The sequence below is a fragment of the Tympanuchus pallidicinctus genome, unplaced genomic scaffold (genome assembly GCF_026119805.1).
Source record: "Tympanuchus pallidicinctus isolate F22 unplaced genomic scaffold, pur_lepc_1.0 scaffold4, whole genome shotgun sequence".
NCBI lineage: Eukaryota > Metazoa > Chordata > Aves > Galliformes > Phasianidae > Tympanuchus > Tympanuchus pallidicinctus.
In genome coordinates this window covers 6,279,083-6,293,070 of record NW_026294758.1, presented here as the reverse complement: position 1 = coordinate 6,293,070, position 13,988 = coordinate 6,279,083, and the positions used below count along the sequence as shown (strand labels likewise).

The window sequence follows — 13,988 nt, the reverse complement described above, 5'->3', positions numbered from 1 at the left end:
CTCCTAATCAGCTTCACAGATCCTAGTGATAGTTCTGTTACCCTGTGCCTGCTGGGGAATGAAAAACTGCGGAACTCCCACACATGTGCCACTGTTGTTTAGAGCTAGGATGGCCAAAGTTCAGTGTGACTTTAAAATAAGTAATTATATTACCAGAATGGAAATCATTAAAAAAAGGTCAAGTTTTTCCAGCACAGGAGTTCTTCATTGCAATACATGTCTGCATCATCTATGCCAGATTTTGTGACCAAGAGCTCTCACTTTTTCTGCTCCATCTCAGCTCAACTGCGTTGTGTTTCCAGCAAACTTGTTTGTCAGATGAGTACACATACTCAGCTCCATAGCTGCACACATCCTGCTGCAATTCTGATGAATTTTCAGATACATATAATCACAAACAGCCTTGATCAGGGCTTTCATCGTTGTCTCTCACTGCTGATCAATTGTGGGTACAAGTACAAGACAGATCATGGCATTACATGGGATTTAAACAGTTTACCAATAGATCAAACCACCCCTAGGAATCCATCCTAGAATGCTACCTTCAGGAAATACTTCGGTATTTCAGTTGCCTGTATACAATTGTTCTTGACCCTCCAGCTTCCACATGTTGTACTCTGTAGCTGTTTGTACAAGCGCTATTCTAAGAAATCTATACTCCTGTTTCGATTTTGTTACCGTGGTCTTTCTCTGTTACGTGAAAACCGCCCTGGTTTCACAGACCGAAAGCTATTTGTTCATAAACACACTCTGGAAATAACAAGAAAAGGTACATTAAAAGATCCAGCCCGGCATTCAGCACGCCAACACCAAAACCCTCGCAGAGAAACGGAAGGAGAAGGCGCTCAGGCAGCGGGGCGGGCAGCGGCACCCCGGAAAGGGCGGGCTGCGCGGCGGAAGCGGCAGGGCTGGGCCGGGCCGGGGCAGGGCGCTCCGACCGTCGCCGCCGCCCGGGGCGCGAGCGCGGGGTCATGCCGGGCCGGAAGGAGAAGAAGCGGCGGCGCTCCCGCTCCTGCTGCCCTGAGGGAGCGGCGGGCGGCGACAGGAAGCGGCGCAGCGCCGAGTCCGGTCGCGGCGCGCCGGAGGTAACGGGCAGAAAGCGGGAGAGATGGAGGGCGGGAGGGAATTCGCGCCTTGCCTTTCTTCCTCTGAGGCGTTCCGCGCTGTGACGGGGCTCCTCGGTGAGCGGCTCGTGTGGTCTCGTTGCAGGTCCGGGCTGACCTTCCTTGCGGAGATGCCTGTAGTTGTTTGGCAGCCTGTGAGTTAGTGGGAAGGGAGGTTTGTTTCTTTGTTTGTGTTGTCACCGCGCTGCTCCGTTTCGCTTAGCGCAGCAATTTTTGGTAACATCTTTTGTAATGCTCCCGAAGTTAAAACGGTGTTTGAAAACTCAGAATTCCATTTCGAGATGTCTTACGAGTGTGAAGCAAAAACCTGTCACTGTCGCTCTGGTGAAGTGTTGAGTTTCTGGAAGACGTGAAAGCTGTACTTGTCTTTTTGATTTCAGGAAGAAAAATGCAATGTGCCACCTGGAGAAAAACCAGAAGAATCCGAGCAACTCAGTGATGTAGAGGAAGGGGGATTAGATCTCAGCGTGTCTCTCAAACCAGTCAGTTTCTACATTGCAGACAAGAAGGAAATGCTTCAGCAGTGTTTCTGTGTCATAGGGGAGAAGAAACTACAGAAGATGCTGCCTGACATCTTAAAGGTACTGAAATGCCTTCTTGTGTGTACTTTACAGAAGCTTGAATGCTCATGTAGCAAAACACATTTCTTTCTCAGGTGTAGTGGACTTTCAGCTTAAAATTTGCCTATGTATTTCTTAAATAAAGATTACATCAAGTCTTAAAAAGGGAGACTTTTTAAAGGTTTCATGTGGTTGTTCCACAGCTTACTCTTTTTTTCTGTGCTGCTGTAACTGAACTGGGCAGCTATTTTTATAGCAGCCTGTCTGTACTTGTTATTCATATGTAAAAGGAGTTCTAATTGCATGGAATGAGTTCAGTCATGTTCAGTGGTAAGTATTCTGATGTGTTAATAAAAGCTTGACTTGCGTTTGAGCTATCCAAGTTTCTTAAAATAATAAAATCCTTTCTAGTTAAACAGCTTCTCGAAGCTGTTACTTTTCTGGGGTTTAATTGGAGTGCCTGTAGTATTTTATTGACTTAGAATGCTTTTTGACTGTTGTGAAGAGCAGGACTTGGTGAAAATAGAAAAGCAGTCTGTACAGAGAGGGAGGCTCCAAGTGAAGTGCTGTTTTTGTGCTGTTTTAGTTTAGTGTTAACTAATAGGTTTTCAATTTTTGTCTTATTTTTTCATTTTAATCTATAAGTCTATATTGGTATAAGTGAGGCAGGACAGACGTTTTAAGCTCAGTAAATTGCATGCAGTGTAACTCATTTCTTATCTGAGAGAAATGGAGTAGTGTGGTTAGAGGCAAAGGCATAACTGATGTGGAAAAGAAATTACACAGTAGTGTTGGGATGAAAGTGACAGTAAAATCGTGTGTTAGATCAGATGTTCAGCACTGATTAATTTTCGTACATGTAAATGGCGTTGTAGTTCATTTAGAAATGCAAAATTATCATTTCACCTTGAGGACACCAAGAAATACAAAATATGTGGAAGTAGCTGGAATATCCATAGGCTAAATAAATGTGTGATATCAAGCATGAGAAATGAATTTATGTATTTTTATGGCTTCATTTTTATGCTAAACCGTGATACGTAATTCCTCTTGGTGCTTTGTCAGTACCATTGTTGACTTCCATTTGTGAACTTGGACTCAACAATTGACTTTGGTTTTTGCAGGCTTAATTATGTAATTCACCTACTCCTGAATGACAGAAAAATACCGATGATCTGGGCTGCAATCAGTTTGGTCTTCCGTGCTTGAAACCTCTGTCTCATTATTTGTACTGATCAGTGTTACAGCTGCAGTGAGAAGTCCCAACAATCAAGTAACTAATACTGTGTATTGCTTGATTATTTATTTATTTATTTTTTTTGAGCAAAACACAAATGAACTGAAAATCCTCCACTGTTTTTGGTGGTTGTTACACCAAAATCAGCTACCTAATGTTTTTCACTAGTAACATCAGAGCAAGTTAGAACAGTGAATAGATTCTGAATTACTATGTAGGGCTAGAGATCTACTTAGCGTTTGTAATTATTCTTTCCTCAGAAATGTTTACTAGCCTGTGGCCTGTCTGTCTGTCTGTCTTCTTAGAGCTGTTCCATGGATGAAATCAAAAGGCTTTGCTTGGAGCAGTTGGAGATGTTGTCTGAAAAAAAACTGTTGAAGATACTTGAAGGTATGAATGAAACTTTTAGGCACCACTGTACACAGAGCATAAGGAAAGCAAAAGTAGTCTGCCTTTAACTGCGCCTGTGTTTCCAGGTACTGCTATGTATGTATAAATATATGTATGTATATGCTATTTAATCCTTTTAATCCTGGGTAAAAACATCCAGTAATTCTGAAGGTGTTAGGGACATGTTCAAAAATGACTGTGTAATGTTCCTTTCCATAGTACCCAAACTAAGAACAAAAGTTTTGGCTTGAATGTGATGAAGCAAAGCCAGGAATTCGGAAGAACTGTTTGGAGTCCATTACTTTGGGTAAACTAATGTTAAGTTACCTCCTAGTTCTCTGCAAGGGAAGTCTTGTATTCCACAATACCAGATCAACACTATTAACAGTTGCACTAGATTATTCAGGGTAGTTAAAGAATTCTTGGTGCGTGTCACTGCTCTGCTGAGACACACAGTTCATACATTTTTATTACGGGTATGATGTTGCAGTGTTTCAGTATCTTCCTGGATTTCCTCTTAGTTTCTAAGGTCTCCAGAATTTATTGTTATTGTCTTCTCAATCAAGTGGAACAGTTGAATCCTGAACAGTAGAAAGTTCCTTGTACTACTTATATCTCCTGTGCTTTATTCTTATTGCCTATCATATTGTGGTACTGAAAAATGTATAACTGAAAAATGTTAATCATGTGTTAGCAGATGTCCTGTGAATAAGCTTTTTGTTTCTGTCCATGTCTGACTTTAGAACAACTGTTTCAGATTTCAGTAGAGATAATTAAAGTTAAAGTTACTATATAGCATTAATTGTGCTAGGTGCCTAAACTTGCATGTTTGAAATTGTGTATATCTAGGCAAGAGTGGAGCTGATTCTGATACTGACGAGGATGGTGATGGAGAAGACAAGACTGGAGGTGAATCAGTCAGTCAGTGAGTAAAAGAAAACAGTTCAAAACTTAATTTAGAAATACTGAAAGCAAAATTGGAATTTTTTCATGAAGAGTGATCAAATGCAGCGTTTAGAGATTCAATTGATTTAACCTTAATTATATAATTACTTTGGTAAAATGGCAGTGAGCTGTTAGTGCTAGCAAGCATTACGCATCCAAACGTGTTTTGATAATGTTAGATAAATGAGTTTCACACTGGCATTACTTCCCATCAGTTCAGTTGTGATAACTGAACATATGCTGCAAAAGTGAGATTGTGTGATTCATGTTAACATTCTTCAGTTGAACTACAGTGGATTGAATAACCCTTCCCACTGAAATCCGTGAACTTCTTGTAAAGAGTTTTTGGGCTGACATGTATTGCTTTCCTTCCATCCTTATTTCTGGTCCTTCATTCCTCTCCCAGTTGGAGCGGCACTGACACTTAACAGTTCCTGTGTTCCTGTTGAGGATGTAGCATAATGTCTGGAGTTTCAAGTACCGATGTTTGTAGTTGCTCATTCTTAGGCTGGCACCTGCACTTTTGCAAAGGCCATTTTTTTGTTTGTTTGTTTTTAACCTTTTAAAAAAATACTTTTGTGTTTTTAAGGACACAAGTCTTGCATAGTATGTTACTAAGTGACTTTTACATTGAAAGAGTAACCTCTTTCTGACAATTTCTAAAAAAAAGTAGTCAAGGGGAAAAGAGTGTTAGTGTACCCACAATGTACCCACAATGTATCAAATTCTAGGAATCTAAGTCCATAGGAATCTGTAGAAGATACAACGATACAATACAGTAAGCATGTAGGAAAGCTAGAAGATTTTCTGTTTTGATTGCTGACTTGTTTACAGCTGGTCACAGAATCACAAAATGGCCAGAGTTGGAAGGGACCTCAAGGATCATGAATCTCCAACCCCCCTGCCACAGGCAGGGCCACCAACCTCCCCATTTAATGCTAGACCAGGCTGCCCAGGGCCCCATCCAATCTGGCCTTGAACGCCTCCAGGGATGGGGCATCCACAATTCTCTGGGCAGCTGTTCCAGCACCTCACCACTCTCTCTGTAAAGAACTTCCCCCTGACATCCAACCTAAACCTTCCCTCCCTCAACTTGAAACCATTTCCCCTTGTCCTGCAGTTGTCAACCCTTTCAAAGAGTTGATTCCCCTCTTGTTGGTAGGCTCCCTTTAGGTACTGAAAGGCTGCAATGAGGTCACCCCGCAGCCTTCTTTTCTCCAGGCTGAACAAGCCCAGCTCCCGCAGTTGGTCTTCATAGGTGAGGTGCTGCAGCACCCTGATCATCTTTGTAAAGATGGTCCACACATTCAGTACACAACCTTAATAAGTGCCTTGAAACACTGTGGTCTTAATACTAGTGTCTGCTTGTTAAGGTACTTGTTAGTTGCTGGTTTGGTAAGTTCATCCAAATTTACTAAATAGAAACAGATTTGGAGAAGATAATTATAATACTTTAAATTCCAGGTCTACTCAGTAATTTTTGTTCAACAGAAGGTTCACATTTTTGTTCAGAACAAGTTATAAAGTCGTTAAAGGATATGCTGATCTAAAAATAAGGCATAGCAAATAAATTTAAAATCCACTTCTTTCATGCACATTAGATTTTTCAAAGCAAAATACTGTTTGCTCACATTATACACATGAACATGAACAATCACTGTAAATTATAGTAACATGTTTCTTCGGTTACTATGTTTTATTACTACTGTCAATAATTTAAATATTTCATCTATTTTGCAGTAGTAAATATCTTTTGAATTAGATTTTTACAAAAAACAAAACAAAACAAAAAAAAACCCATAACATTTCTTCAGACATCAAACTCCTGAACATTTTCAATGTTTTCTTTAGCTAACAAGGTCGTCTTTCCATTTAATTCCAAAGTTCACTGGCAAAACATAAATCATCAGTAAAGAGATAAATACATTTGAATTACTTACATAAATTCTATTTTCACAGTTAATATTTTCAGTAACCAGCAGAGGGTTAAAGACCAAAAGATAAAAATAGTCTCACTAAAGGAGTGAACTGACAGCATTCACAAACCATGTGAAAACAGCAAAGCGGGGAACACAGTCTCAAATGAGTTCCAAATAGAACTTCAGATGAAACAGATTTATGAAATATTAAATCACAGGAGAAATACTGGAAATTCACTTCTCTCACTCAATTTTCTAAAAATCTGATGTGTGATGAAATACAATCTGTGTAGATCATGTTGTTTGTTTGCTTGCCATTATTATTCTCACTGGATCTTTGTGTTTATGGCAGCTTACTGTTAAAAGCATAAACTGGTGGACAGAGAGCACAATCAGGAGTTGAGTGTGATGAGTTCAGAAAGTGGTAGGAGAGCAAAAACCTGGAATTTATGGGAAAGTGCACTGTGATAGTGTCTTGGACAAGTTTAACTGGTGATCTGTGCTAACATCTGGCTTTAAAAAACAGAGGGCCAGTGAGGCTTAGGTTCCCAGCTGCTGGCTGAACCTGATGCTGGAAGGGTTGTTTTCCCTGTAGTAGTATGTGTGGACTTGCTAGACCATTGCATACAGCAAACCTGATTTATTTGTAGAATTCCTGCATTTACCTTACCTTATCTAGCTGGTGATGGCACCTGTGGCTTTTCTGGTACGAGATGATGACTTGGATAGAAAATAAATAAGCAAACTTTCTTTGTAAAGAGGCAAAGTTTAAATTATTTTGTAAAGGAATTGCCATGCATATACAACTTCCTGTTTGACATTTGAACATCTAGTTTGCATTGAGTCTTTTCCAACCTTGCTTAGGCCTGAGGAAGTGGAAGGACTGGGAGAGTACTTTTTGCATTGACTAAGTAGGAAAGTGAACTTAAAGGATGAATACTACTGACATGTATCATGGTAAATAATTTTTTCCTATTTTATTATAATGACATTGAGTAGCGAATTTCTTTTGATGGGTTCTTAATTAAGATGCAGAACTTTTAGAGGCCTTTCTTCAGGTGTTTTATAGTTGTTTTTTTTTTTTTTTTTAAAGAGGCACATTCCAATTAATAACTGCACTATTCCACACACATTTTAGTTGCACTGGGAGAAAACAAGGGAGAAGCAATGAATCTGTTGACTTTTAACATCTACTAACATAAGAAAGGAAACAGCTGTCAAAATAACAGTCTCTCAGACTGTGTTGGCAAGAACTTTTATGGCACTCTCTTTTTTGTTTGACTTGCTCACTGGACACCTGAGAGAAAAAACAGCTTTGAGAGCATGTGGAAAACAGGTGTTTGTTTTTTTTTTCCCAATTATGGGACAGGCCTACTGGGGTAGTAATACCCCAGTACCTACAGGGTATTACTGAAAAATTTTTGAAGTCATTACATTTAAATCTATGATACCAGAATCTTCCTGTCTTTTCTATAGTGCTGTTTAGGTCCAGCAGGTGGAATGGTTGCATTTGTCTGAAACCAAAGCCACACTGACATTCAGGGTAGAAAATTCTACTGCCAAAATGCTCAGTGAAAATGGCAACTGAACTACTGCTGTGATTTTGAGTTCTTTGTTCAGGGCAGTCCTTCATTCTCTCTCTGTATATTTCACTATTTTCATTTTATCTGAATGTGTACAGAATGTGTGAAGAATGTGAATGCTTCACACAAGTGTATCTTCCTTATCCCATGCATAAAGCATGTGTAACTTTGCAGCAAAAACCAGTAAATTGAAGAAACAAACATGTATATTGAATACTACTTAGCAATTGAGCTTCGTTTCCTTTTAAGAAGCAGCCCTTAGTGAAAAAGTGATACTGTATTACAGAAAAGGTGGGTGGTGGTAGGGTGACAATAACTTAATGAAAACAGCTTCTTAATTCAAATGAAGAGAGTAAATATGATCTGAATGCAACTGAAACTATAGTTTTTCAAGTGATTTAACTCTGACATTTTATGCTGAGTTTTACAGACAAACTTCTATGGTTAGGGAGACACTATCAGTGAGAATTGGCATTGTGCAAGACAGCAGTGTACTGAAAATAGTTACTTCATCCTTGCAGCTCAGTAGATGTAACAAATGATAGCTCATTTTCAAATGCTTAGAAAAACTGAGTGCTTTACCACCGTGTAATATCTTTAGTTAATGTTTCTTTGAAAAGTACTCATTACATTGTGAAAAACATAGATTGGAATGTCTTTTCTTTTGCTTCCAGGCAGGACAACAGCATAGACTCCACTTCTTCTTTGCGAGAAGACAAGCTGGAAGGTCAGGAATCAAAACAAGGTATGTAGAGTAGAAAATTTGTCTTTTCAGTTCTGTAAGACTGAGATTTTAAAATATTCTTCTGGTTAGAAACAAACTGTGGCTATTCAAAATTTGGTAGTTTGGCCTCCAGAAAATGGCTGAATGCTTTTGCAAGGCTCATTGATCTCATGTTTCAGCTGAAGAGGAACACGGTTTATTTCAATTTTTTTTATGCAGGGGGTGGCTAGTACTGCTTTTACCATCTATTCCATTTCATAGTTGGTTTTACTTTGTATTGTGAGACTTCATTAATCTGTTTTGACATTCACAGAAGAACATGATAACTGCTGAAGAACTGCTTGTAACTTAATCATGTTCAGTTTTTTGATGATTTGCTTTGAATGATTATGCAGAGCTGAGTTCTATGGAAATGCTGCTTAGCAGTCATGAGGAGTGGTGATTGCTATCTTTTACTTGAAGTCGTTGCCTTCAGAAGTGTTCAAATCTTCAGATCTCTCAGAGGGAAAGCTTTGTTCTGCATATCCTTCTCCGTATATTCTCCATGTCTGTTCTAGCCAGTTTTCTCATTTATCAGAGGGGGTATGCTCTCCTTGGTCTGTCTGTTCTGAACAATGTACCTGTAGAACCCCTTCTTGTTGTTTTTCACTTCCCTTGTCTAATCAGTTCATTGTGCACCTTGGCTTTCCTGATCCCAACTCTACTTCTCCAGACAGCATTCCTGTATTCTTCCCAGGCTGCACGTCCTTGCTCCCACTCCCTACATATGTCCTTCTTTTCTCTCAGTTTGACTAGTGGGTCCTTGTTCAGCTATGCCAGTTTCCAGCTTCCTCTGCTTGTTTTCCTGTACCGTGGGACAGAGAGCTCTTGTGTTCTCATAAAGGCATCCTTAAAGAGTTGCCAGTTCTCCTTCTCTCCTTTTTATGCAAGGACAGCTTCCCAGGGGATTTCACCCAGTGAATTGTTCTCCCGGAGCATAATCAATATAGCCCCAATCATAGTCTCTTTAATGAGCTCCTCTGCACTGGTGATAGCCCCAGTTCCAATAACACCTCTCTTCTGGTTGGTCTAATATGTGGACCAGGAAGTTGTCCTCAGTGCATTCCAGGAATGTCCTGGATTGTTTGCAGCCTGGCATGAAGCTAGAAGGCTCATCCACAGGCTCCCGTTGCTCAGCTGGCATGTGGTAGACTCTGGTTGCCAGCTGTTCTTTATTGGTCTCATCCCTCATTTTCACCCACAAACTTTCAACTTGCTCATGACAGTTTCTCAAAGGTAGATTTTTGCACTCCATTCATTTTTTTACATAGACATCAATTCCCTTGACCCTCTGTCTTTCTCTTCTGAAAATCTTGTAGCCCTTGATAACTATTCTTCAATCATGGGAATCATCCCACCACATTTCTGTAATCACAGTTAGATTGTAGTATTCTAGTTGTGTTGTGGCTCCCAGCTCTTCCTGCTTATTTTCCAGGCTGCATGTAAATGCACTTAAGACAGGCTGTCAGCAGTATTACCTTCTCAGAGGAGCCCCCATCAGATCCCTTGAGACAGTTCTGAGTTTTTTTCCCCCACTGTTTCCTAAAGTGACAACATTCCCTTCTCGCTCACATAGAATTCCGTCCCCTTATCTCATCAAATCTACTTTAAAGCTCTATTAATCAGTCCAGCTGGCTTTCAGAATATTCTTGTCCTTCCTGTTCAATTTTTGTCCTGTCTCATGCTCACGTTTTTGGTCTTTCAGAGGCCTGTCCAAGATTGTGGAAACTGAATCTCTGACTGTGACACCAGTTATGCAGCTAGTCATTTACCCGACCTATATTCTTCCTTCTTCTTGGGTCCCAGCCTCCAAATGAGAGGGCAGAGGAGAAACATTGCTTACATTCCTGTTTCCTTCACTGTCCTTCCAAGGGATGTTAAGTCTCTTTTAATGTTTTATTGTTTCCTTACAACAATCATCTGGGACCCAATTTGAATGAGAAGGAGTGGATAGTAGTCAACCTGTTTATCAGGCCTGATTAACCTATTACTGCTGTCTCTGATGTTTGTCCCTGGCAGGAAGCAAACTTACTTGTAGAGATTATACAGGTGGCAATCCTAAATTTAGAATCTCTAAACTATAATTTCTTCTTTCCATAACCCCCAAATGTAAAATTTACAGAGGTTTTGGGATCATTCTTTTCTGCCTTCAGTGGTCCCTGCCATGATGAAGCACTGTTGCCTCATTGCAAATGGCAATGTCCTATCGTGACACCATCCTCTGCTGAAAGAATCTTTGATGCATGAAAGCATCCTTAATTTTCATCTTTTTGAGGCATGATTCTGTATTTTTTTTCCTTTTTAAAAGCAAAAATGCAGTGGGAGACACAGGCACTGTGTTGATTGGCAGAACAGAAAGTGCAAAAGTGGGTAAATTAGTGATACACCTTTGGTTACCTGTTGTGTAAGGAAACAGTTTTCTTTAATCAGCAGCAGTACTATCCCAGTCATTTAATGAACACCATGTAACAACTACTCGTATTGGTTTGCAGTTGACGCACTGAGTATTTCTCTCTGTCATCTTATTTTTATTTGGACTGTTTCTGTGCAGTAACATGAGAAACTTGGTCTGCAAATGATGTTAGTTCACCCCTTTATTGAGAATATTTTGAGGTGTTCCAAATTGGTATGTAAGAGGAGGATGCCTTCAGATGTCCCTTGTGGTTGGAAGGCTGGGAGCAGAAGCACAGTCCAAGGATACTGGAGTGGCCAAAATCAGGGTTCTTTATTTCATAGGAAATGCCAATTTGGCAGGGACCCCCAAGGATCATAGAGTCCAGCTCCATCTCCACACAGAAATTCTAAATGCTTGATGTGTTCAGGCCATAACACCTGAGGAGACATGTAATGCTACCAGAGAGCACCCAGTAGCACCATACATGGCTGACAAGTGCTACCTAGTAGAAGGGCTGGTGGATGGTCTTCTTTGGACCTGTCACAGACCCAGCTCCTGCAGCTTCACACCCCAGCTGCAGAGGGTCATTGGAGTGGCCTGCACCTACAAAAGGTGGAGTGACCATGGGGAAAATGTTCTCTACCTCCTGCTTGTGCCCCTGAGGCCTTTTCAGGGCACACCTTCCACCTGGAGCTGGATGATGCAGAGGAAGTGCCAGCAAGGATGTCTCGCCTTGCATGTGGAACTGGAGTGCACCTGTGCAGGGGAGCAGCTGCTGGGGGTTCTGCTTTCTTTACCATGCTCAGGATGAGTTGAGGGGGAAACGAGAGCCAGCCTCCTCGACATCTTCTGTGAGGGCTCCTGCCTTCATGTGCAGAAAACCACATGCTGGTTCCAGAAGCAGGTGAGAGCAGCTGGAGATATTGCCTAGTCATGCGACTGCTGCCTGACAGTGCTGCCCTCACACAACTCCTGCAGGCTCAAGACAACAACTGCCTCCACAAACACCTTCATTGAGATGGAGCTTCAGGTGCAGTTGAATGACTTAAACACCTTTACTATCGGTGTTAGTAATACTCAGGTTATTAAGAAATTGTCATTGCCTGGTATTTGAAGGCAACAATCACAGATCACTTGCTTGGGTTTTGTCTGTGTCAGTAGTTCTGTTGTTATATGATGCATACAGTCAATGATTCTTCTAGCCCTACAGATAAATGTTCAGGAACCAAATTTACAGATGGATTAAACTAGCAACCCCAACCACCAGCTCTCCTCCAAACTAAAAGTTAGGTGAAAGACAACCGTTTAAAGCCAGATGTGCAGACATTAGTTTTAATGATCACAGAGTCACTGAGTGGTTTAGAGAAGCGACCTTTTGAAGTCATCTGCACCCAATCCTCCTGCTGCCAGAGCAGATTGCCCAGGGTTGTATGCAGGTGGGCTTTGAATATCTCCATGGCAGGAGACTTCATGACTATTTCAGGCAACCTGTGCCAGTGTTTAGCTACCCTCATGTTAAAAAAAATATATATAAAATAATGCTTTTTTGTGTTCATGTGGAATTTCATGTGTTTTACTATTTGCCCATTGCTGTTAATGTTGTCATTAGTGTGCTCTACTGAGCTGAGAAATTTTTACAACCAGGTTTGCAATATTGTCTAAATACTTAATAAGCAATTTTTTGCTACATATAAGTCATTATAGATTACAGTAGTTTATACAGGAATGAAAACTTTTTTAGAATATTCATGGTAAATTATATATATTTCAAAAACACTGAGGCTAAATCCCCATTATTCATTAAGAGGGAACATAGCTGTGCCTTGTGCAATTAAAAAGCCTTTAGAATCAGTAATTATCATCATCTGGCTATATGTTTTTTATTTGAAGCAGTGAATGGTAGTTTTGCAAAGATACAAATGTTAGCATCAGACTAATGATTTCTGAGGCCAAAGTATCAGAAGCAATAGTTTTTCTATAGCCAAATTCTGAGATCATTTACACTCTGAGTTTGGCTTTTATTTTATCTTTTAATTTATTGTGCTTTCTCTTCTAATTCATTTTCTTAATGAGCTATGTCTTTTAGCTGACATTAAAAGTGAATACCATAGCTCTTCCTATGTTTTTACTGATGTAAGTTAAGTATGTTTGAAATACTTTTGTGGTAGATTTTGAATTTATATGCTGTAGTAGGAGTTTCTATGAACTTTCAGTACTTTTCTTGACATAGTGCCTAATTCCTTTTAAACTAAATAAAATAGTTCTTAAATGTTATTTTTAAAACTGCATTTTGAAAACTAAGCTTACTTTAAAGATAACAAACAATAATCAGTTCTGCTTCGTTGTGATTATAAAACCTTATGGCATTTTAATTGGTAAAATTCATCCATATGAAGGAATATGTTTCCCTAGTACTGCAGCTTTGCTATACTGTACGTTCTTTTGTTGGCATAAAAATGCATTTACACTTGTGTAAATTAGATCAGCTTTTAAAGATGAGTAAGAAAAACAAAGGGAATTAGTTGTCTCAAATTCGTAGATTTTTTTGCTGCCCTTTATAGACTCCATGAGGAGTGTTTTGAGCAGAACTGATTTTTTTTTAATGGGGAAAGAAAAATTGCTGTTGGCTGTCTGACTGCAATTGTTGCATTTGTGTTGCAGGTAAAGGAGAAGATAGTGATGTCCTCAGCATAAATGCAGATGCGTATGATAGTGACATAGAGGGTCCATGTGATGAAGAAGGCAGCCCAGATGTGCAAGAAGACACTGTCAGGAGTGGAGCTGGTCAGATTGATGACCTTCAGAAGGACATTGAGAAAAGTGTGAATGAGATACTGGGGTTGGCAGAGTCTTGCCCAAAGGAGTCTAAAGCAGCAAGCTTAGCTGTTCCTCCATTAGAAGATGTTCAGCCATCAGCACAGCAGCTAGAGCTCCTTGAGCTTGAAATGAGAGCCAGAGCTATTAAGGCTCTAATGAAGGCTGGTGATGTGAAAAAACAGCACTAAGATTGTTTACAATAAATTCTCAGTATCTTTTGAAAGATGTTGTGTTTATTCACATAGTTGTAGGGGT

General features: G+C 39.9%; 1 protein-coding gene across 3 annotated transcripts; it reads left to right on the top strand.

Moving 5' to 3' along the window:
• The first annotated feature begins 912 nt into the window (after positions 1-912).
• Positions 913-13,956, top strand: CAAP1 (caspase activity and apoptosis inhibitor 1). Of its 3 annotated transcripts, none has more exons than XM_052700908.1 (7): positions 913-1,085; positions 1,210-1,278; positions 1,505-1,705; positions 3,227-3,311; positions 4,161-4,236; positions 8,433-8,503; positions 13,578-13,956. In XM_052700908.1, exons 1-7 carry the CDS (start codon positions 972-974, stop codon positions 13,919-13,921), a joined length of 960 nt encoding a protein of 319 aa, XP_052556868.1. In that variant the 5' UTR covers positions 913-971; the 3' UTR covers positions 13,922-13,956. The 3 variants fall into 3 exon arrangements, with proteins under 3 accessions (XP_052556868.1, XP_052556869.1, XP_052556870.1); XM_052700910.1 differs by having other exon boundaries at positions 998-1,085; positions 1,210-1,258; XM_052700909.1 differs by lacking the exon at positions 1,210-1,278.
• Positions 13,957-13,988: the final 32 nt, after the last annotated feature.

What these genes read in the sequence shown, in the direction of transcription:
- CAAP1 (XM_052700908.1), top strand. Translation starts at nt 972, where the DNA reads ATGCCGGGCCGGAAGGAGAAGAAGCGGCGGCGCTCCCGCTCCTGCTGC. An exon ending in TGCTGCCTGACATCTTAAAG is followed by an intron (nt 1,706 to 3,226) that starts GTACTGAAATGC and finishes CTGTCTTCTTAG; the next exon opens with AGCTGTTCCATGGATGAAAT. An exon ending in AGGTCAGGAATCAAAACAAG is followed by an intron (nt 8,504 to 13,577) that starts GTATGTAGAGTA and finishes TTTGTGTTGCAG; the next exon opens with GTAAAGGAGAAGATAGTGAT.